Below are 23,543 nucleotides of genomic sequence, written 5' to 3'. Positions count from 1 at the left end.
TAAGTGAAATTTGTTTTATTAATAGAAATGGTTGAAAAAGAGTCTTAGACATGCATAGTAGACTATGCAGTTAAGATGAATCACCAAGTTTGACATATAATCATCTAAAGTTGTTCTTTAGTTTTTTTCACTTGTTAGAATTCCAAAGGGAAGGATTTCCCATGATGCCAATATAAGAAAAAAATATAATTGTGAACTAAACCAATGAGGTCTATAGAATGGTATCATTTATACGGAATCGACGTAGAACCTATATGGTTAAAATAATAGAAAAAATATGAACGTAGGATACACTGTTTATTGTGTGAGATGGTATATTAGAATGATAGAATCTACTTTAGGGCGGGGGTATGCTTTATTTTGTCCTCAATGACCCAACAGCAAGAAAATGATTTAATTTCTGTGGTGACTACCAAACACAAGCTTGTGGGATGGCCACATTCATGCGGTTCAGAGTCAGTCTGACTCTGTTCAGTACTTAGTTTGGTGGTCGAAACTAGAGAAGATGGAGAGTGGCCGAGTGGGGGGAGTGGGGTATGTGTATATTCTACCGCCAACTTCATTATTTTAGTTTCTTCTTCTTCTTCTATTTCTCCGTGACAGACCTTTCAGTTTCCACGTTAACGCACCGCTCTCTCTATCTTTCACCGCCAACTTCAATATTTTAGTTTCTCATTCTCTCTCTCTCTCTCTCTCTCTCTGCAAGTACGAAGACTAGTTTCTCCCGAAAACCTTGGAGGAAAAAAACAAAGGACATTCTCTGTTTTACCTTTCGGTGCTTGTTATTGGTTAGATTTCTTCGTTTTTCCCCTTTGAATCATATAGTTGCTTACATCTGAAGAGGGAGAAAGGCTTGGACTGCTTCAATTCGTAAGGAAGAGAGATGTAATCCGAACGTCGAATCTCTCTGCAGCTATCTATTGAGCATTATTTTCGAAGGGAGAAGATCAAAGGAGGATCCTGATGGCGATCCATCTCTGCTCAGCTTCGGAGAGTTCTGGAATCGGGATGAGTCCTAGAATTTCGTTTTCTTATGATCTCTGCCACTCAGATGTCGTGCCTGTCGAAGAATACTGCCACCGATCAGATGCGTCACTCTTGGATTCCAGCTTCAATTTTGATTTCGGCGTCAGCGCAAGCTTCGAACAAGAACCATTTTCTGCTGATGAGCTCTTCTTCGACGGCAAAATGCTTCCTTGTGAAATTAGGGAGAAGACACAAAACGCTCCTCCTCCTCCTCCGAAACAATTAATCCATGAACCTATGCGTCCTCTGCCACCTCCGCCTCCGCCTCCGCCTCCGCCTCCTTCTAAACCTTATCTTACTAATACTACGACTGATGATTCGAAGAAAGAAAGCTTGAAGAAAATCATGGCGACGACAACCAATGAATTAGAGGAAAAGGCCGCCCCCTCGAAATCTTTCTGGAGGTTCAGACGAAGCAATAGTTTTAATTGCTGGAATGGGCATAAACGCAGCTTGATTTGCTCACCAACGCTTTTATCCCGAAGCAATTCCACAGGTTCAGCAACAAATTCCAAACGACAACCATTATTGAAGGACAGTCAAAACCACTCCCATAAACCTCCTTCCATGCCACCAAAATCCTCTTCTTCTTCGTCGTCGTCGTTGTCGTCGTCCTCCTCTCAGAAGCCTCCACTGAAAAAGAATTGCGGGTCTTACGGCAGTGGCGTCCGAATTAGTCCTGTTCTCAATGTTCCACCTCCCTATATTGCCAAAGGAACAGCAAATTTATTCGGTTTGGGTTTGTTATTCTGCACTGGAAAGGATAAGAACAAGAAGAAATAATCCGGTTTCTTTCTTCATCTAGGTGACGAATTGGTTTACTGTTTGCATATTTTCATGGGTTCCATACGCCATTAACATTGTTCTTGATTTACAGTGTGATCATGTTATGAAATTGAATTGAATTATGTGAGGAAGAATTACAGAGTGAAACGAATCATTTATTTTTTTAGTCTTTATCTATTTAACAATCAAATGATGATTAAAATTGATTATGGGGTTTTGAAGAGTGAGGTTTGCAGTGAAGTCGATGAAACAGGGAAGAAGAAAGAAGAAACAGATATCAACGTGTCAGAGGTTTAGGGGACAGAACAGCAGGTATATATCCTTCTTTCGTGGTTGTTCCATTATCACTTGGATGTTTAACTAATCCTTTGGATGAAATTTTTTACATCGTAGAAAATTTGGGTTTCTTTTATTTAGCTTCCTTTCTGTCTTTGTTTATAGCCATATATACTTTGATTTGGTTCCTCCTTTTCTGTCTTCTCTACCCTAATGGGAGATGACAGGATTCATTTGGGTATTTATTTATTTGTCTTGTGATGTTAAAGACAAGGGAGTTGTTTCTAATAAGTAGCCAAGGAGTGGTTTTAGATTCTAGAAAGAAAGAAATTAATTAACCACAGATGGCCCTTCTTTTTGCCTAATTTTCTGCATTAAGCTGATTGTTTGTCTTAGCTTAGTACCCCACTAATCAAAATTAAGGGGCATTCCTTGGATTCTTCTCAACTTTGCTTATATATGACTTTAGGTTGTATATATCTAAACAATGGTGTGCTGTTTGCATATCTTATTCCATTTCATCAAAAAAGCTCCATTGCAAAATTTTGGTTTCAATCATTCATGTCCTCTGATATTCTTCTCATCTATCATTGAGAGACAAGAAATTGACAACCATGTGCCCTGAATGGGTAAAGCACTAGCAAATTATGGAGCAAACCAAATGGCCCATTGCTAACCGCGCATGGGCATGGGCCATGGAGCCAAACCAAATGGTGAACCATATTACAGTAATATACCAGGTAAATTAATTTAAGTTTCATTTCGTATGTATGTTTGGGATGTATTCTAGGTCGATAATGCATTCTAAGATGATAAAATTAATGAAAATTATCATATCAAAATCCTTTATATATCTAGAATGCAAACCAAATTCAATTTCAGTTGAGGAATATGGATATTTATCATTTTACCGTTTGGATAGTTATTGATGTCATTAGTGTTTGATACGTTTTCTAGAATTCACAAGACGGATTTGAGCTGTCCATTTTCATGGTTTTTCTTATTTAAACCAATATTATTAGAGTTGGCATAGTGCACAATAATGGTCAGAGTATTACTACATATAAATGGATATACACATGATGCATCCTAATTCACAAGTTGTTGTTGTTGGTTTTTTTTTTTTTTTTTTTTTTTTTTTTTTTTTTAAGATGGGTTAACAATGGGAATTATGAAATTCGCTATGTGGTTTATTAAGAGCATGCCTTCTTTATCCAATAGTTAGAACGGATAAGTCATCAATCCACGTATTAGAAATTAGAATCTAGATAAGTTTGGAAAAGTAACACACCCTTGTCTCCATAATGTTAGGATTGAGTTTCTGTTCAGTCATAGTGAACGGAGAACTCTTTCATCAAGCGCCTAGGATGGCATGGTAAGGGCATTGGAGAATAGAGGGGGGAGGGTTTCTATTTTCTTCTTTTTGCGTTTAAATATAAATCTGAATAGGTGTCTGGTCCTCCTCTTCCTCCTCCTCCTCTGCTTACCATGATCTTCACAATTAGAAAAAGATTAACTAGAGTATTAAACTACAAAATATATGATACTAAAGGCTGGAATTTGTGTTCTCTTAATTTATTAGGCTAATGTAATGTGAACTGTTTTAATTAAATCACAGTTGATCTGTTGACATTAATTGAAATTCACGAACGTTGTGACATATATGATAACGTAGCTTCCACAAGGCCCCATCCCCACTTCCCACTCCACCGTGGTGGATTGACTGATGATTGATGGTCTCAGCTTCTCATGACTTCAGTTTTTTAATTTTTACGGTGGAGGAACCTTTTTAGTTTCCTCTCAGAAAGATAAAAAGGTTTGAGAGTCAATTCGATCGACTGACTGACTAATTAGGCTCTATCTGCATTCTACATTCTGCAGTGGAATATACCACTGACATTAAAACATGATAATGGGCGACAATAAGTACAATCTGCACTGCTCGCACTTCACAGTGGACCTCCAAACCCCACGGCCCACGGGCATCTCGCTCCAATAGTCAGGCGGCCGCGAACGCCCACGCCCACTCACTGAGAGTCTTGAGACTAATGTTTGGATGTTTAAAAAAAAAAAAAAAACAAAACTATAGGCACAGATTTCTATCAAAGAGGTGTCTTTCAACCATAGACATAAATGGTGTGCAATGACCACCTTGTGCCTGGATGTATAGGTCACTTTCGGCTAAAAAACACTTGCTCAAATCATAATAACACAATCATTAATTTATGTCTCTCTCTCTCTCTTTTCAAATTCATTTTTTTGTTTTAAATTTTTTCTTTTCTTTTCTTGACATCCGAACATAGCCTGAAGTTTTCTTCCGTTCTTCACAATTTGAAGTCGAAACGAAAACCTAAATTGAAGGAGGATGTTATACCAGTGAATTTCAAGTTGTTCCATAATTGAAAAATTACATGTTGTTGAGTTCATAGTTGTCGAATTATAGGATTTCACTAACCGCATAGTGAAATTTGGTCAAATCGTTCTGCTCGTAATGGACATGACTCTCCTAACTAAGGAGTCTGTTATAGATTCTCTTCCTAGGAACAAACTGTAAATTAGACACAATCCAAAAATAAGAAGGAATATGGATAATATCCTCAATCACCAACTGAACGAGATGCGAGAAAATTATGTTACTCCCCGTGATATAAGAACAAACTCTTTGCAATAAGTTTCCACGACTAGGCCATCAATATCCAATACCTCCTTCTTGGCCATCTTTCATCATGCCGCATATGAGTTAAATTCATAAAAATGATCTGGAGGGGCTTCCCATTGTCTACCAACCTCAGATAATTGGTGTGGGTTATTTGAAATAGCAGGTCCATGATCACCTAGTTGGGGATTGTAGAATTCCTCATGATTTTTTTGAGCTGCTAAGATCACTTCAAATGGAATCCAACTTCTTTGAGAAAATAATAAATCATTCTTTGCCCTCCATGGGTGCCAAGCAAGAAAGCAGCCATCTTGTTATTTTATCTAAAAAAAAAAAAAAAGCAGATATTGTTAGGCACAGCAGTTTTAATAGCCGAGGCCCATGGGTAAATTGGGTTTTCTTATAAGGTTCTAGATGTGGACTGAAAAGTCTGAAAAAGCTCTCTAAGGCCCAAATCTACAAATAACGCTCATGAGAAGGAGATGCGCTGCTCTTATATAAAATTATCTAAATTTTGGCGGTCAAATCCACCGTCTTTCATTTAAATCCTGACCTTATCTCTGAAAGGAAGTTCATAATTTTTTCTCTTTCAATAGAACTTTTTATATTTCTAGTTGACCAAAAAGAGAGAGAGAGAGAGAGAGAGAGAGAGAGAGAGAGAGAGAGAGATGTGCTTTGGACTTCTAGTGTTTGGGAGATATTTAACCCGTGGTTATGGGCAGGTTGAGAAATTATCTATATCTTTCGTTCTCTCTGTGTTTTTTTTTTTTATTCGTTATATTGATTGGATTGTGTGTGCAAAGTGCAATGGGTGCACTTCAGGCACAACACATTTTGATGGTCATTTCCAATTTGGATGTCTTGAAGTTATAGTTTTTCTAGTCTAACACTTCAAGTTAACCATTTGATGGATAAATATATGAGAAGAAGATCCCCACATGACAATTGGTAGATGATTTTCCATGCATTCTCACAAAATTTATCATGTGAGTTTTGCACAAACACGATCTCTTCTCCTTACCAATGTGGGCCTCATACTAGATGAAACAATTGTCTGCACCCTGATTAGTATAAGGTAGGAGATTCCCCCTTCCCTCCCAACACTGTGATGTAAGAAACTCTTCATTTATATTTTATATTTTTTATTGGATCAAATTTTCTTTAAGTCATGGTGAAAGAGAATCTCTTGAACACACCTTTTGGATAAGGAGATGTTTTAGGACCCTAGCTAGGATGGTGGCAGAACCCTATACACTACATATGTAAGAGAACTTTCTTGAATCATGGGTTTCAATTCCTCTTTTGCCAATTTCAGACCTCCATGTATGATGTATTGTTGAAGGATTGTAGCAGAATTGTTTGATTCAGGGCTAGAACTTCGAGATGAAGATTTAATTAGACTTGTCTTTGATTATATTGCAGCAAATGCAATTCTGCACAAGCTGATTTGATTCCTCCAATCCGTTTTACAATATTAGTTTATATGGATTCCTAGCTCCATGGGTAAGTTCTCTGCCAACGTGGTGTACAAATTGTTGAACAGTCATCGGATAACGCTTCTTTTTTTTCTTTAAAGAAATTGGGGTAATGCTTCTCATTATCTATCCAATATATTTCGTCATATTACCCAAGAAACAAAAATTCATCAAATTTCTGGAAACAGCATTGGGGTGTTAAGTAGTTTATTTTAATGCTGTTCCGGAAAGCAGTACAGGAGGCAATTCCTTTTTAGCTCCTTTCTTGCTAAGCGGCTGAAATGGGTAGAATATACTTGCCCGTTTCTATTGAATTCCTTGGAAACTATTGATTCAAAACACGGAATCCCGCCCATTGTTAGCAAAAACGGGAACAACGACAAAATAAAAATGGATGACACGGGTTTTAAACAGTAAATTTTTTTGAATGATACGATCAAATAACGGTAAAAAAGATAGAAAATAATAAAAATCAAAGAACGGATAGTATGTATTTTAAACGTATAGATTTCAAACAAATGGGACTAAAAAAAGGGTAGTATACTCATATAAATTAAGGAATTATTATATGAAAATTTGTATCTAGTGTTCAAAACAACTACAATATTTAATTAATGTCTATACATCCCATGTCTCATTATCAGTTTTAAGACATATCATTGAATATCATCCAACACCAATTCTAAATTCATACACCACTCATGCCCAAAGTCTTATTGAGCAATATGATTGGGTTATGGTGTTGTTCATTGTTGTCAACATAGTCAACATACTTTCGAAGTGATATATGTTCAATTAGAGTTAGGAGTCATCACTTTAGAAATATTTTTCAGTAAATACATCAGTTTATAGTTCAATTTCGGGGTCCATGAATTAAATTTGAGTTGGAGGTAATATCATGAGAAATATAGTCCATTGCGTTAGCTTCAAGTTGGTGAAAGAATCAGGTCGATCAAAGTTCAGGACAGAGATATATGGTCAATTAAGTAGACATTACGTTAAAAAATCAAGTCTTAAAAAGGCCATAAAAACGGGAACATATTTTAAACGTGTTTAGAATGAGAATGCTTGAAGTTTGCTGTTTTTTTAAGTGTCTTTGGGAAGCATACAGTAAAATGTGTTTTAAACAGTCAAAAAAGGAAACACGTTTCAAACGGAGTTTTAAACGCATTTTTGCTAACAATGATCCCGCCTACGCTAGCTTTGTCTCGTGGTTTGTGCTTAGGGCTTTGAGCTAAAAGTGTTTAGTTCGAGACACCCAACCCTCATCGGACCTGCAGTGCAGGCAGCCATTCCCCCACCCGTGTCATTTTTTTTGCTTCCAATTTAGTTATATTATCTTATTACAATTTAATTCAAGATACAAAATGTGGAAACAAAAAATCGAATCGAACTGAGAATAAGAATATATTTTTAAGAACAAAACAGAATTGAATAGGTTTGTTCGATTGCGATTCCTTGTTCAGTTCCATATTTCGTTTAGGTACTAATTTTGCAGCAAAGGGTTAACCTCTTACATCTTCACCCCATCCTCCACCTCCCCCCCCCCCTCCCCCCCCCCCCCAAAATAATAATAATAAATAAATCTTGCTTGTTAGTGGTATAATCCATCAATTTTCAAACATTATTAAAAAATAAAAAAAAAAATCATCCACCTTGATTGAAATAATGCAAAACAATATTATTTTACTCGATTTCTTATTCGATTTGAAAACTGGTAGTTTAATTCAATTCGACTGTTTTAATCAAACCAAACAAGAGAAGATTCTAGCTTTTCAAACCAAACCGAATCAATTTACTTTAGTTGATGTTCAATGTTCTAGTCGAGCTTCTCTTGAAGTAGCTGATCAGATGATGCTCTTAGAAATGCTTTTGATTTTGTCATTGGTTTTTCTCATTCGAATGTTATTATTGAAGGTGACTGATTTTTTATTATGAAGCATCTATTTGATGGATCTCTACTTCTCTTGATCTTCCATGTTAATGGTTTGTCCGTGTGGGCTATAGCACAGTGCAAAACCATCCTTATTTGTTCTTTCTTCTGAAAACAGATTTAGGCGGTATTTTGTCCAATTGATTGTAATTTGTTGTGCACTCTTTGGCTCATTTGGTGTTAAATGTGACCTCTCGTTTTTTTGTTTGGAGTGTGTCTCCTCCAAGGTCTATGTGAGAAGCTCCAGCTTTTGTCTTTTACATCTGTGTTTCAACTCTTTAATGGAAATCTTCTTGCATATTTTGTTCTCTAAATAAGAGAGGAAGGGGATGGGGATAAGTACCGGCAAGCCTGCAACTGCAGCACCACCAACCCATATCTGCCACATGGCAGATCAAGTGAGGTCCAAATTCAACCCAAGGGAGTAGTGCAGTTGGTGAACAACTAATTTGGTACGAGCCGTAAATTCGAACGTCTTGAATTTGACTCCCACTAGGCACATCTTGGGCCACTCACACAGGGTGTTTAGTGCTATTCACTGCTTTCAGTGAAAGTTAAATGATTCTCATTCAACCTTGATATGACCCGATCTATGCAGTTGTGAGGTCAATATGGGCCAGCGGGATTAATCAGGCCAAAGGCCTGGATATCCATCGTTAGCGGAAAAAAAAAGTGAGGTCCAAATTTTGGTGAGACAAAGAACCCATTCTTGACTCTTTCGAGCGTCAAATTAAACCAAAGAAAAATGGTGAAATTTAATACACAAATCGTTGGTCAGTCCTAGACCAATGAAAATACAAAGAAGATATATGCAACACAAGGTGGGTCACACGATTGAACTAGATCCTTAAATTTGACACCTCATCAATAAACGATGTCCTCTTTCTTTCAGTGGTTCAGATTTGTCTAGTTGGCATGCCATGTGGCAGACGATGTAGGAGCTGCACTTTGGTAGCAGGCATCTAAAAATTATAAACGAAGTTCAAATATGTCTTCCTAATCAGTTAAGGAAAATCTTTGGTGGGATTGGTATTCACTACTGAAGAACAAGCGCAGGTGTTGATGAATATTAACTATGAAGCTAAAAAGGGTAATCAGATCATCCTCATAGTTAGATTATCAGGAATTTCAGGCCATTCATACAGAACCAAAACAGGAAAATTCTAAGACTGCAGATTTCATAAATACATCTAAATGCCAATGTTGCAAACAGAGACTACATATTCAAATAATCCCAAACCTGTACATTTGAAATCTCCTGTTTCTCAAATCCATAAATGAGTACCCCACAGCATACTCAAGCCCAAGAGCTACATCCAGAATAACATTTGCTACTGTGTCCTGACTAGTCCCACTCTCACCCATTTCATCATAGCATGAACCCATTAGAATGGACATGGTCCTTTGTCCAGAGGGTGTCAGATTCAATTGTTGCCACCATCTACAAGGTGCGGAGCAACGTCAGGCCTCCCTGCTATCTCCCTTGATGGCCGGCTGCCGCACTTTCCACCTCCCCACCCGCACCCTTTGCATTACTCCCTCTCCCCTGCATTCACTCTCCCCCTCCTCTGCAGATTCACGTAGCGTGCTAGAGAAGAGAAGTAGAGAATGGAGAGGAAAAAGACTGTCACCAAACATGACAACTATAAATTGGAAATATGAGAAGACGATGTACTCATATTTTATTATATGAATACATATAATAGAGATATGTAATCTACCCTTTTATTATGCCTTGATTTAAGTGCAAACAGCTAATCTCATGATCTTGAATCTGATAATCAAGTTCAGTACCACAAACATTTGTAAGCAAGTGGAATCAGTATATCAAGCTTCATATTTCCCCTCCCCACCCACCCTTCCATCAAACAACAGCAACCTATTCTTGTCTACATTAAATAATATCACAATCAGGAATGAACCAGGTTGATAATAGAGTTAACAGCTAAAAGCAACTGACATTGCACAGCTGATTACAAGGAAATTCAACTCTCTATATTCTGATTACAATGAAACTGATAATTCCATTCAGCACCACAAAAATATGTAAGCAAGTGAATCCAACAAATCAAGCTCAACAGCATTTTGCTTTTTCTTTTTCTTTTTTACCTAACAACACCCACCTGTTCTTGATTATAGTAAATAACGTGATGAGGATGAACCAATGAAGGTAATAAATTAAATTAGCATCTGAAAGCAACTGAAGTGCACAGCAGGTTACAGGAAATCCAACATTCTTATCAAATTCCCAATTTACAAATGGATGGTGTGTTATACCACTTGAGGTCATAATGCACCAATTGTCAGCGAGTGGAACTGTTGTAATAAAATTCCTATCTCTGCAGAAAACCACGATCAAAGGTATGAGCTTAGCAGGTCCAGAGTTTTGAGAACCAATTCAAAGTATAGAAAAGAAAAAAAAAGGGGGGGGGGGGTGTGGGGGAGCAAAGAATCGAAGAAACAAATTCATACGAACTTAAAACAAAAAGGGCAACAGCAGAAGGAGACCTTTCCAGGTTCAGGAATATCAGGTACTCTGTATGAATCCGGCGTTATTTCTGACAACCATAAGCCAGGAAATATTGTCTGCAAAATTCATCAAACAGTATTGGAATGTGTTGAAAAGATATGAAGATTCGAAATTCACTCCATGTTCAATGTAGAAGAAACTGAAACACTTTCTTACATCCAGTTGTTTCTGTACGATCTTAGCCCTCTTCTTTGGCCTCCGAGATGGCCTCGCCCCCGTCATCGACAGAAAATCGTCCTCGATATCTTCCCGAGAAAGAGGGATCGAAAACTTAGGACTCCCCTTCTTCTCCACGCTAACTTGCGCCGAGGACAAACCTCTCAGCCTAAGCGATTTAATGGTCGAATTGTCGGTCCGCAGAGGAGAAGAATTTGACTGGCGCTCTTCATTCTTTGAGTTTGAACATCCAGCATCTCCTCCTCCGCGCTCACTGGGAGCCCTACAAGCTGCTCTCCTCGTTCTAAGATTCCACGGCCTCACCGCCGCCGCGGACTCATCTTCTTCGCCTTCCTCCAGAATAGCAACGCTAATCTTATTAGCAGCCGTACGGAGCTCAGACATGAGTTTTTCTCTAACCTCTGCAATCCCATCGTCTACATCCCCCTCAATCTCGGATTTCTGACCATAAGCCCCTATCGGCGGCAAAAGCAGCTTCTCGAAACTTTGGGAGCCGTTAGAAGGTCTCCGCTTTGTGGAATCGAATTCCTTTCGCCGGCTGATGAATCCTTCGAATTTGGCTTCGGAAGCTGATGATCTGCGGTCTAGGGTGGGAATTTCTTCATTGGAATTCACTTTCATACATCTAAGATGCCTTTGATTCCCCCATTTCAAGGAAGGCATATTGAAATTGTGGAGAGGCCTCGATCTTTCAGGAGCCATAGCCATGAACTTCTGGGGTCTGTCTCTTTCAGAGACTCCCGAAAACACCATTGATCGGGAGTGTGTGCTTGAGCGGAAGGGCTGATATCGAAGCTTTCCCCTCTCTCAAAACCAAGGAGATCAACCTTGAGATTCTCAAACTGAAAATCCAATCAGGGTAGGTTTGAAGAATTCAAGTTCGAAAGGGTTTGATTCTCACAGGAGAGAGAGAGAGAGAGAGAGAGAGAGAGAGAGAAGGAATATTTCGCCGGGAAAATAAACATATATAAGATTGATTGATAGAGAAAGACGAGAGCAGTTTCAACGTTCGGGAATGCACTTCTCTTTCTTTGTTTCGAGTGTTTTGGGTTTACTTTAATATGCCTCCGACGTCGGTGTACCGTGCTCACACCGGATGCTCTTTCACTTCTTTGGGCCTGGGCCTGGACCTGGACCTGGACCGGCTTAACCAATACCACTTCAGACCATGCCATTAGAAGCTAATTGTTGTTTCTCTTCTGGTCAGGTAGTAATTGTCTACCAACTGCCGGAGAAGAGTCTAAAGATGAAAGATGCACCCATCGATGAGAACCAAGGATTAAAGTATTGGTATCAGTCGTCGTATCGGTCGGTCAAAATTAAGATACGTATCGAAGGGTATCGTATCGTATTGGAGATACACTAAGATACGCTAAAGATACACACATAAATGGATAGGAAACATTTTTTTAAACACTTTTGCATAAAGAATTTGTTAAAAAAAGCTATTGATAACATGTATTATGCATAAACACTAAATTGAGGGTATCGTACTAAGAATTCAAGGTCTGTAGTTGTCCCATAAATGTAAAATCCTTGTTCCCAACTTTCATTTCCACTTTAGTTAGAGAGAAATATGGCTGACAGCAACTTTGGAACAAAAACCCTTTAAAAAATCGTTTTTTTCTGAAAAATTACCTATATTGGCCATTATATGACCGTAGCGCCGATACGTATTAATACTCACCGATACGTACCGATATATATATATATATTGATACTCACCGATACGTACCGATCAATACATATCGATACTCACCGATACGTACCAATACATACCGAAACGTACATTTTATCTCAATTTTATATTTTTCATAGAGTCGTATCGAGGCATGTCGTATCGTATCGATGTACATTAGTGGTGTATTGATGCATATCGATATGTATTGTAGGATATATATCGATACGAAATGATTTAAAAAATTCAATGTATCGTATCGGTGTATATCGTATTGGCCGACTAAATTTAAGATACATATCGGAGGGTATCGTATCGATATCGGAGATACTTAAAACCATGATGAGAACTAACTATAAAAGAGATGAAACTTGCAAGTCTACCAGAAACAGAATGGCAGGAACGCCTACAAGAATGACATACGGGTTTGGAGGCCCACTAGTTTAGGCACCTAAAAACAATTGCATAGACAAAAAATCAAGGGAACCTGATTGCTCGTAATGTAACATGTGAACATTGTTTAACACACCGTCCCCGTAGAAGGGCCCAGGCCTGAAGGCCCCATGTCCAGGATTGGTTACCACCATCTGATCCTCAGGAATCTTCGGATACTGTTCAAGAGAATCCTCATAGGTTCTGAATTATGATGGTAAGAAAATTTATCAGGAGTAGTTTAACCGGTAGTCATCTACAAGCAAAATTGATGGGTGGATGTTTAGAGAGCTGAAAATTTTTTATTGTCAGAGACCCGAAAAAACCATGTTGATATGCTGAGTTTCAGCTCAATTGAAGTTGTATCACATGACCCGAAAAACACGAAAAAAATCTATGATTATAAGGGTTACATTGGCATGTATGGGAGTAGCTTGATGGGAAGAATATTAATGAATCTAAAATTGAAATTTGACAAATAATTTGTTTAGGTTATTTTTTAGATATTCAATAATTAATATTATTATATCATTTTTCCACATGTCCAAACAAATATAAACACTCGTCAAATTTATTAGTTAGTAGTGACAATAAAAGTGTCTTTTTTTTCTATTATTTTAATCCTGATCCACACTCCCATTCTAGGGTCATTAATGTTTGACCCCCCTCTTTTATGGTATGAAGTCGGTAATACCTTGCACTTTATTGTGTGAATAATCTATTGTTATAATAATCATCTTCGAATAGTGAAGTTTTGTTTGTTCGTTTATGTTGGCATTGTAGTCATACTATAAACCAATGTAAATCTCATCCATGTTTTTGATAGTTTGTAATGACTTTTATTTTCCTTTTCATTTTTGTGTAATCATCAATCCCAAATTTTCACTTTCCACAAGACTATGGATATCACAATTAGACTGCAACAATTGATAGTAACAAATTTGATTTTTGTTTTTTACTAGGATCACAAAGGGTCATTTTGCATTTCTCCTAGTTTTAGAAAGCATTTAGGTGTAAATGAAATGTAAATGTATGGAAACTGAATATAGGAATTTTAAGGGAAAATTACTTTAAACGAATTACGCCCCTTCCCCTGTACTTTTTAAGATTTTTACAATTAGGTCCAATCAGTTAGTCACCGTGAAATTGGGACTGTTAGTTGCTGACATCAACTAAAATGATACCTTCAAATACCAAAAATACCCTTATACACACATGAAGTTACCTATATACCCTTCCAATTAAACAAAGAAAAGAGCGCTGAATTTACGCCCACCTGCTGCATTCTTCCTCTAACTTGTTTCTCAACTGTCCTGAGCTTTGCTGGACGGCCAGGACCATCCACTCCACCCACGCTTACTCCCTCTAAAAACTACTAATCTGCTTCTCACTTTGCTAATTTCCTATCCCATTAGATTTCAGAAACCTCCCTCTATCAATATCTCTTTCTCATCAATTTTTTCTGGTTCCCTAAATTCTTCAGAACCCAATCCAACGGTTAGATAACCCATTTTCATCTTCACATTCTTGTCTTGAATTCATGAGGATTTCTTCAATTAAAGATGGTTTTTCTTTTCTGTGTCGAAGGTTGAAACTTTTTTGTTTTTGTTCTCTGGCTGCTGCCTTGAAAAGTTGATAATTCGAAACCAGAAACCCAATTTCCGAAACCCTGCAACTAGAGAGCTCCATGAAAATGGTGGAAAAAAGGGGGAAAAAAGGTTGCAGATAAGAGAAGAAAGAATCAAGAAAGCCATTATACCATTTATATCATTCATTTCTGTCTACTTCACATCTTAATGTTCACAGGGATTAAATGAAAGAAAAGAGGAAAAAAAAAAAAAATTAAAGGAGAAGACTCAGGAACAGGACAGCTAGACCTGAACATGCTTTCTTCCCATCTCTTTCTCTCTCTCTCTCTCTCTCTCTCTCTCTCTCTCTCTCCATTCCATGCTCTAAAAACAAAATATGAAAACTTCTTCCCAAAAACTAAAACGCAGAGCGAGGAGTTGTGAGACCACTCCTGATCAAACTCAAAAGGAGCTTCACTAAAGACATGATCCGACCACTCATCGTCACTCTCCCCGACTTCACAATCACACTCGTTGTTGATCCCTTCACTGGAAATGGAAGAAACATAAAGCTCTCCAACTACCGGCCACCATGAAGTATGAAATATGATACTACCCATCACAGTCGAAGACGAATCACAGGATGAGCGCCCACAGGTCTCTTCGTTGCCTTTGATCATTACAAACGGTGACGATGTCGAGTACATCACCGACGATAAAGGGTTAGCATTCGTACTCGGTACTGCCATTATTAGCATTACCAGAGCAGGTTAGCTCCTCCTCATCCTTTTTTTCAGTAGAACATCAAAAATCAGTTTCGTCTAAAGGGTAATACAGTCTTTGGTTGTTTAAAAGTAACAGCGCACAGACACCGTTAGTGTCAAGTGAGGGGGGTGTAATTTGTTCAAACCATTGGATTCATGTGTAATTTTGACAAACTACAAGGGAGGAGATGTAATTTTCCCGAATTATAAATACTATGCCACGACTAGAGGAGAGGTATTGACCAACCATAAGTAATTATACAGAGAAATTTTTCTCAAGCCACACACCACTACTGTGTAAAAAGAAAAGGAAGAAGCAATTCCTTTTTCTCCGGGCACTGGTACCCCTAGGCCTGTTGGTTCCGAAGAAGAAGAGATGCAATGGCTGCATGTGGCAGAGAGTAGGGTGTAGTGAATGCAATAAACAAGTGGTAAGTGGTGAGCCGGTAGGACAACAGAATCTGCGATGTTATTTTGGGTGAGAGACTCAGAGCCAGGGATTTAAACTCCTCCAGAGGTTTTGGTCGGTCAAGTTGCGAGGTGAACCCAGAATGGACTAAATCAGAATAGGTGAACAAATGACCTTGGGGTCTAGTTTTGCGTTGTTCTGTTACAAGAACGAGTCTTCGTTGGCAGGAACTTCCTTTAACAATCCTTCATCTTCCTTCAGTGGGTTGTTCACAGTCGTGAGGAGATTGATTTGTGATGATGATGGCTATGGGATATCCCTCTTTCGTCTGGCATTTCGACGCTTTCCCACAATGTTCTAATGATTTAGGAGCCAGTTTGGTCCATTTCCATGATCATCTCATCTTGGTTTATCATCTTCGTTCTCCTTTTCGGCCACCGATTGTTTGATCCCTACACTTCGATCTCTTTTGATTTTATCGATCTATTCTCCATTTTGGGTGGTGATAAGGCCAAATATGTCCCCGTCCTCAGCATGGCTGAAGCATGTTTGCACTACATATGGCCGAGCAGCCACCTTGGTCCCTCCTTATGCTGAGCAGCCACCTCGGCCCCTCCTCATACTGAGCAGCCACCTCGGCCCCTCCTCATGCTGAGCAGCAACCGCGGCCTCTCCACAGGCCGACCTGCTACCTTGGTATCTCCACAAGCCGACTTACCAGCTCGGCTCGACACAATCAAGTAAGGTACCCAGAAACGTATACAAGCCCACTCCTACAATCAAGGGACGTGACCCCTGATTATAGGGGCAGGACTCAAGCCACTGCACGTCACCAGAAGTGTCCACCCTTCTCACGACTTGTATGTACAAGATAAGAAAGGAATATTCCCAAAACATGCTATGGAATCCAGAATATTCCCAATATTGTAGAGCCATTCTCCTTAAGGACTCCAAGCCCAGTAGGACTCTCCACAGACTTTTCCTCTTTCTCTACTCCATCAGTAGTCTATAAATACCAAGGTAAGCCTCCATCAAGGGGATCGATCAATTCTCTTTACTAGAAAAACTCCCTTGAGTATCTGTTATGGAAAGATCTGACTTAGGTATCAGAGTCCCTCGTCGGGTCAACCCGAATCTCCCCTATCTTCTCTTCTGTGCAGATCCATTAGAGCATCAGAAGCTACAAGAAAGATCGACTGGTTAATTTTTATCGCATCAGATTGGCATTGTCTGTGGGAAATTGATACGAAAAGCTATTTGAACCAATGCAACTAAGAAGTGAGAAGGTCATCTCCTCCACAACTACACGAGCAAGATCATCTCGTGGTTTGCTACCCGAACAAGGAGAGGAACCTCACGCACCTCCAATGGCAGATTAAGAGAATGGCCCACCAGTAGAGGGGCCCTTACGGAGACCTTCACAAGCTCAGGGAGATGTAGGGGTTATTCCAGGAGAGGGAGGGCAGCACGATAGAAACCCTCAGTCATCTCGCCGAGGACCTTCATCCCGGATGAAACCCCAGATTGTGGAAGAACAAATCAAAAGCTTGTAATTACAGGTGCTGGCAACCAACACCCTGGTGCAGGACTTTATACTCCATTTAGGCTCAGCACTTTTGGTGCCCCACACAGGCTCTGCTTAGTTGCCTAGACCAGCTCTGGATAAGCGACCTCGAGACAAAACACCTGATAACAGTGTCACCCCTCAATTGACAGCAAAGAGGGGGTCTATTAGAACATCACGAACAGTTCGCTCGGTGCTAGCACCCCGATCTCCCACCAAAGGACGTCAATGAGGGCCTTCACCTGCGTAGAACAGGAGGGCACAACATTCAACTCGAGATCGAAACCCTGAGACATGTGATGCCCATAGATCTCCTCCTAGAGCAGGACGCCAGAACTCATCACCCAGGCCAGCTAGGGGTGCGCATCAGCATGGAGAGGATTGACTTGACAGACGCCAGGATCATGAAAGAAGCCCCAGGTGAGCTAAACACGAACGTCGCTCCTCAGGAAATCAAGCTGAGGAGAGAAGGGATGATCTGGAATTGTGCATCTAGCGTCTCACTAAGCGGATCGAAGGAATACAGAGGCAGAGGCACTCGACTAACATAACAGTGACCCCAGCCTATAATACATTATCCAATGAGTTGATAGATGCCGAGTTGTCCCTAAATTTTGTGGTGCCCATCTTTAACATATACGATGGCACCATGGATCCCTACGATCATCTCCTGTACTACAATTCAGCCATGACAGTCCATAGGAGATCTGATGTAACTCTTTGTTGAGCTTTTGCAGCTTCACTGAGGGTGCCGCACTGGTGTGGATGTCAAACTTGAGGCCTCGATCCATCCACAACTCTGAAGAATTGATGAGGGCATTCCTCACCCATTTCCAAGCTAGCATGAAGCAGAAGCAGACCTTGCAGAACGTGATGAACATGTGACGGAGGTCCGAGGAGACTATATGAGATTTCCTCTCCCGATTTACCAAGGCAACATTGGAAGAGAAAAATCGACTAGATGGAGTAGCATATAGCACGTTGTGCAATGGGGTTACATACCCTGATCTGGTCTGATCTTTGGCCCTCAACCTACCAGAGACAATGCTCGAGCTGCTAAGAAGGTGTAACCAATATGCCAACATGGAAGAGGTCCTAGCCTCCAAGGGGATAACTGACAGGAATGAGCTACTAGAGAAAGAAAAGAAGAGACCAGCAAGGCCTAGGGATGACTCCTACGAGCTGAAGAAGAACGGGACATATCGGCCACTTAGCACAGTTGAGCCCAAACTTTACGAGCTTGATCTCTCACTAACAAATTTGCTTCTGGAGATCTAGGACCAAAAATACTTCCGCTGGCCCCGATCAATGACAGCTAAGCCAGAGGAGAGGAACCCAAACCTGTACTATCGATACCATCAGGACCATGGACATGACACTAAAGATTATGAGTCCTTGAAAAGGGAGATTGATGAACTCATTAAGGCAGGGTACCTTAACAAGTACTTGAAACAGAAATATGGGGGAACTGGCCCAAGTCGAGGAGAGATGAGGCCCAGTTGAGCCGAGATAGGGTTGAGCCACCCAAGGAGCCAGGCGTGGATCGAGCTAACACATACGATAACCAGCCAGTGGGTCTAGCCATCCTAACCATCATAGGGGGACCCACCATGAAATCAATAAGAAAGGCCAAAGCTCATGATGGTTCATGTGCGTTACGGAACAGCCCGTCAAGACCCTCAAGGCACATCCCCCTATCACATTCTTAGATAAGGACCTAAAAGAGCTGAATTGGCCTCACAATGATGCCGTCATAATCCAATTGGTGGTGACAAACCACCATACGGTACTAGTAGACACGGAAGCATCCGTTGACCTTATGGCTTATGAAGCCTTCACGAAATTAGGGCTTGGCATCGGATCCTTAAAGCCTTCCCCTGGGCCTCTGTATGGATTTTCAGTAGACTTGCTAGTAACCAACGGTCAGGGAGCTCAAACGGCCACCACCATGGTCATATTCATGGTTTCCAAGATAGCCTCACCCTACAATGCAATCTTTGGCCTACCTGGTCTTAATGGCCTTGAAGCGGTTGTGTCTATTAAGCATATGAAGGTCAAGTTTTCCACCAGCAACGAAATTAGGGAATGCAAGTCTAGCTAGAAAGAATCTCGAGAGTGCTATACCAACTTCATAAAGTCTTTTAAGAAACTATGCTCTGGCCTAGCATGCATGGTAGAAATTATCGATTGTCAAGACGAAAGCCTTCTAAACCGAGTCTAGCCTATGGAACAGCTGCTCACTGTCCCACTAACCAAGGCTGAGCCAATAAAGACTGTCTAGCTCGGAGCATTGCTGAATTCCCTGCGTCGTGATGAAATCCTGAACCTCTTAGGTGAAAACTTTGATATCTTCGCATGGAAGGCTTCTGATATGCCAGGCATCTCAAGGGACGTGGCTGAGCATAGTCTGGACGTTAATCCTGGCTTCAAGCCTTTTTAACAGAAGCGTAAGAACTTTGCAGCCTAGCGAAACACAATCATCAATGAGGAAGATGACAAACTTCTAGCCACGGGGTTGATGAGAGAAGTAAAATACCCAACCTGGCTGGCTAATGTTGTCATGGTCCCAAAGTCTAACGGGAGGTGGAGGATTTGCATAGACTATACTGATATGAACAAAGCCTGTCCCAAGGACTATTATTACTTGCCCAGGATCGACTCCCTTATAGACTCAATTGCAAGCCAGGAGATGCTGACCTTCATGGATGCATACTCTGGCTACAACCAAATAAAGATGAAAGTGGAAGATGGGGAGAAGATAACGTTTCTCACCACCCAGGGCAACTATTGCTACACTGCAATGCCGTTTGGCCTCAAGAATACAAGAGCCACGTACTAGAGAATGGTCAACACTATGTTTCGAAGCCAGATAGGAAGAAACATAGAAGTCTACATTGATGACATGCTGGTTAAAAGAACAAAAAGTACAAATCATGTGCTGGACCTGAGGGAAGCATTTGATGTTCTGTGACAAAACCAGATGAGGTTAAACCTTACCAAATGTGCATTTAGAGTGACCTCTGGGAAGTTCCTGGGCTTTCTGGTATCACAAAGGGGAATAAAGGCAAACCCTTCCAAAATTGAAGCCATTCAAGAGATGTGCCCATCGAGAAACATCCACGAAGTCCAGAAGTTGACAGGGTGCCTGGCTGCGCTGAATAGGTTTCTGTCCCGAGTTGGAGATAAATGTCTTCCCTTTTTCAAGCTACTGAAAGGAGAAAAAAGATAGCAACAATTTTGTTGGACGGATGAATGTGAAACGATATTCAAGGAAGTCAAAGTCTATCTGACTAGGCCCCCTCTGCTGAGCCTACCCAAGCCAAGAGAGGTGCTCCAATTATATCTCGCTACATCCTTGGTGGCTATTAGCGCAGTCCTCATAAGAGAAGAAGGAAAACTCCAAAAGCCTATCTATTGTGTATGTTATGTGCTCCTCAATGCAGAGGCACGGTACCCGAGGATTGAAAAGTTTATGCTGACATTGGTTATGACAGCTAGAAAGCTGAGACCTTACTTCCAAGCACACACCATAGCCATACTGACGGATCAGCCACTAAGGAAGTCACTCCACCGCCCTAGTGTAGCAGGGCGGATGGTGAGCTAGGCTATCAAGTTAAGCGAGCATGACATAGAATTTTGTCCTAGGAGTGCAATCAAAGGCCAGGCACTGGCGGATTTCCTAGTTGAGTGCACACAGACAGAGGAGGAATCAGGAGCAGAGGCAAAGCCAAATAAGAAGTGGAAGCTCTTTGTTGATGGGTCCAGCACCTCGACAAGGAGTGGCGCAGGACTTGTGCTGTAAAGTCCAGAGGCATTCGCAATACAGTATGCCCTCAGATTTGTATTTCTCACAACAAATAATGAAGTGGAGTACGAGGCTCTAATAGCGGGAATCAAGTTGGCAAAGGTAGTAATGACAGATGATGTAGTCACGTATAGTGACTCCCACCTGATTGTGAACCAGGTAAATGAGCACTATGAGGTAAAGGAAGAGAGAATGATCAAATACCTGAAGGAAGCTCGTCACCTTATCACCAGCTTCAGTACATTTGAAATGGTATAAGTTTCGTGAGAAGAAAATACAGTGGTAGATGCCCTCTCCAAATTGGCCACAGTGGAACTCAATGATTGCGTAAGCTTGGTATACTTCAAAAGTATTGGAAAAGCTGACTTATGAGCAAGAAATGATTTGCAGCAATGATACACAACCAGCCGAACTGAGCTGGATGGATCCTATTGTAAATTACTTGCGAGATGGCCACCTCCTGGGAGGTCAGATTAGAGGTAAGAACAATTAAGAGGAGAGTAGCCAACTACGCCCTCTAAGGAGGAGTACTATACAAAAGGATAATATCCTGGCCCCTGCTGAAGTGTCTCACACCGAGCCGAGCTGAAGAGATGCTCCGAGAGGTCCATGAAGGAATTTGCAAAGGCCACATGGGAGGAAGGGCACTGGCCTACAAGGTATTGCGCCAAGGATTCTACTGGCCAAAGATGTAGCAAGATGCAATAAAGTTCATCCGATAATTCTTTAAATGTCAAGTGCACGCCCCGATATTGCATGTCTAGGCCACAGAACTTAGCTCCATAATCTGCCCAATTTCATTCGCAATGTAGAGAATGGATATCCTAGGAGAGTTTACGAAGGGCAAGGGTGATGTCCAATTCTTAACTGTTGCCATAGACTATTTCACAAAATGTGTAGAAGCACGTCCCCTAGCAGGCTATGAAAAAGTTCATAAGAGACGACGTCATATACCGTTACTATGTCTCAAAAGTGCCAGTGACTGACAATGAGCGACAATTCGACAATCAAAAATTCAGACTCTTCTGTAGTAATTTCAACATTGATTTCTGAAACACTATAGTCTCACACCCACAGTCAAATGGCTGGACAGAAAATAACAACCACACACTTCTGGATGGGATACAAAAAAAGGCTAGATCGGGAGAAGAAAAATTGGGCAGACCAACTACTCAGTGTGCTCTGGGACTATCATACCTCAACTCGAACCCCCACAAAGGAAACACCTTCCCGGCTGGCATACAGAACTGAAGCCTTACCCCCTGTGAAGATAACCCAAGCTTCGTTCCGATTGACGATATTTGATGCATCACAAAATGAGGCAGGGCTCCAAGCAAACATCAATTTCATAGACGAGGTCCGAGAAGAGGCACTAATGTGAAATGAAGCCTATAAGCAAAAGGTGTGGTAATATCACAACTGAAAGGTTCGATCGTAAGGATTTATAGTAGGTGACTTAGTCCTCAAGAAGGCAAATTAAGTGCGAATTGGGAGGGCCCTTACATAGTCTCCAAAGTGGTTCACCCTGGTTCTTACCACTTGCAGACTCAGGGGGTACAGCTATACCAAGGGTATGGAATGTCAAAAATCTCAAAAAAATTATCAATAGATCACATTGAAGTCCTGCATATCTAGGTGTTAGTCTTATAAATTTCATGCTTTCAGTACATTAGTTTTTATATTACATTATTCAATTTCATTCATGGAACAGATTCGACTCTATTTCAAAGCAATGCATCTGTTACAAGTGTATGCCACCTAATAATAAATGAAGAAGTTCTCTCTCAAATACTTATTGTTCAAAAGATCGAGCCCCAGCTCGATAATCTCCAAGATCGAGCCCCAAATCCGCATCCGCCAAAATCGAGCCCCAGCTCAGCACTACCAAGATCAAACCCAGGTTTGGCACTTCAAGGCCTTAGCACCTAAGGCACCCAGACCGAGCCCCAGCTCGGCAATCTCTAAGATCAAGCCCTAGCTCGGCAATCTCCAAGACTGAGCCCTAGCTCAGCATCCACCAAGACTGAGCCTAGCTTGGCACTACCAAGACCAAACCCATGTTTGGCACCTCAGGACCTTAGCACTAAAGGCACCAAGAACGAGGCCCAGCTCAGCATCCACAAGACCGAGCCCTAGCTCGGTAATCTCTAAGATCGAGCCCCAGCTCGACGCTACTAAGACCAAACCCAGGTTTGGAACCTCAAAAATACCTAAGGCATTGAGACCGAGCACCAACTCGGCCCTACTATAGCCAGGCCTAGGTGTGACACCTCAAGAGCTCGTAAGGCAGATATATTATAAGGCAAATTCTGAGTTCAGCTAGACAATGGAGTCGCACTCCAATGGCCAGATGAATCCTTATTCCTAAAAAAAAAAAACCTCGTTCGGAGCTGTGCTTAAAGTATATGAAAACAAGGAAGCACAAAAGTTCTGAGAAGCGAAGGTGTCAAAGTACATAACTCCT

The 23,543-nt window shown here is 40.8% G+C and overlaps 2 protein-coding genes across 5 annotated transcripts; one reads left to right on the top strand and one right to left on the bottom strand.

Annotated features, from left to right (window-relative positions):
• Nucleotides 1-510: 510 nt before the first annotated feature.
• LOC122080192 (protein ENL-like) lies at nucleotides 511-2,035 on the top strand. The gene has a single exon (XM_042647109.1). The coding sequence runs from the start codon at nucleotides 964-966 to the stop codon at nucleotides 1,807-1,809; it is 846 nt and encodes a 281-aa protein (XP_042503043.1). The 5' UTR covers nucleotides 511-963; the 3' UTR covers nucleotides 1,810-2,035.
• A 7,272-nt stretch (nucleotides 2,036-9,307) lies between these two features.
• On the bottom strand, nucleotides 9,308-11,874 carry LOC122078899. Of its 4 annotated transcripts, XR_006140223.1 has the most exons (5): nucleotides 10,839-11,874; nucleotides 10,661-10,738; nucleotides 10,430-10,491; nucleotides 9,874-9,926; nucleotides 9,308-9,740 (listed from the first exon to the last, which is right to left on the bottom strand). XR_006140223.1 is itself a non-coding variant. In XM_042645095.1 (3 exons), exons 1-3 carry the CDS (start codon nucleotides 11,610-11,612, stop codon nucleotides 10,486-10,488), a joined length of 858 nt encoding a protein of 285 aa, XP_042501029.1. In that variant the 5' UTR covers nucleotides 11,613-11,874; the 3' UTR covers nucleotides 10,066-10,485. The 4 variants fall into 4 exon arrangements, 1 of the variants encoding a protein (XP_042501029.1); XR_006140222.1 differs by lacking the exon at nucleotides 9,874-9,926 and having other exon boundaries at nucleotides 9,308-9,776; XR_006140224.1 differs by lacking the exon at nucleotides 9,874-9,926.
• Between the last annotated feature and the right edge of the window lie 11,669 nt (nucleotides 11,875-23,543).

This window comes from Macadamia integrifolia, chromosome 5 (assembly GCF_013358625.1).
Source record: "Macadamia integrifolia cultivar HAES 741 chromosome 5, SCU_Mint_v3, whole genome shotgun sequence".
Taxonomy (NCBI): domain Eukaryota; kingdom Viridiplantae; phylum Streptophyta; class Magnoliopsida; order Proteales; family Proteaceae; genus Macadamia; species Macadamia integrifolia.
Note: the sequence above shows the minus strand (reverse complement) of the source record. Positions and strands in the feature narration are given on the sequence as shown.

Excerpts from the sequence above, each read along its gene's own strand:
- LOC122080192 (XM_042647109.1), top strand. The coding sequence starts at position 964 with ATGGCGATCCATCTCTGCTCAGCTTCGGAGAGTTCTGGAATCGGGATG.
- LOC122078899 (XM_042645095.1), bottom strand. The coding sequence starts at position 11,612 with ATGGTGTTTTCGGGAGTCTCTGAAAGAGACAGACCCCAGAAGTTCATG. Across the intron at positions 10,739-10,838 it reads TCGTACAGAAACAACTGGAT|ACAATATTTCCTGGCTTATG; the intron begins GTAAGAAAGTGT and ends TGAATTTTGCAG.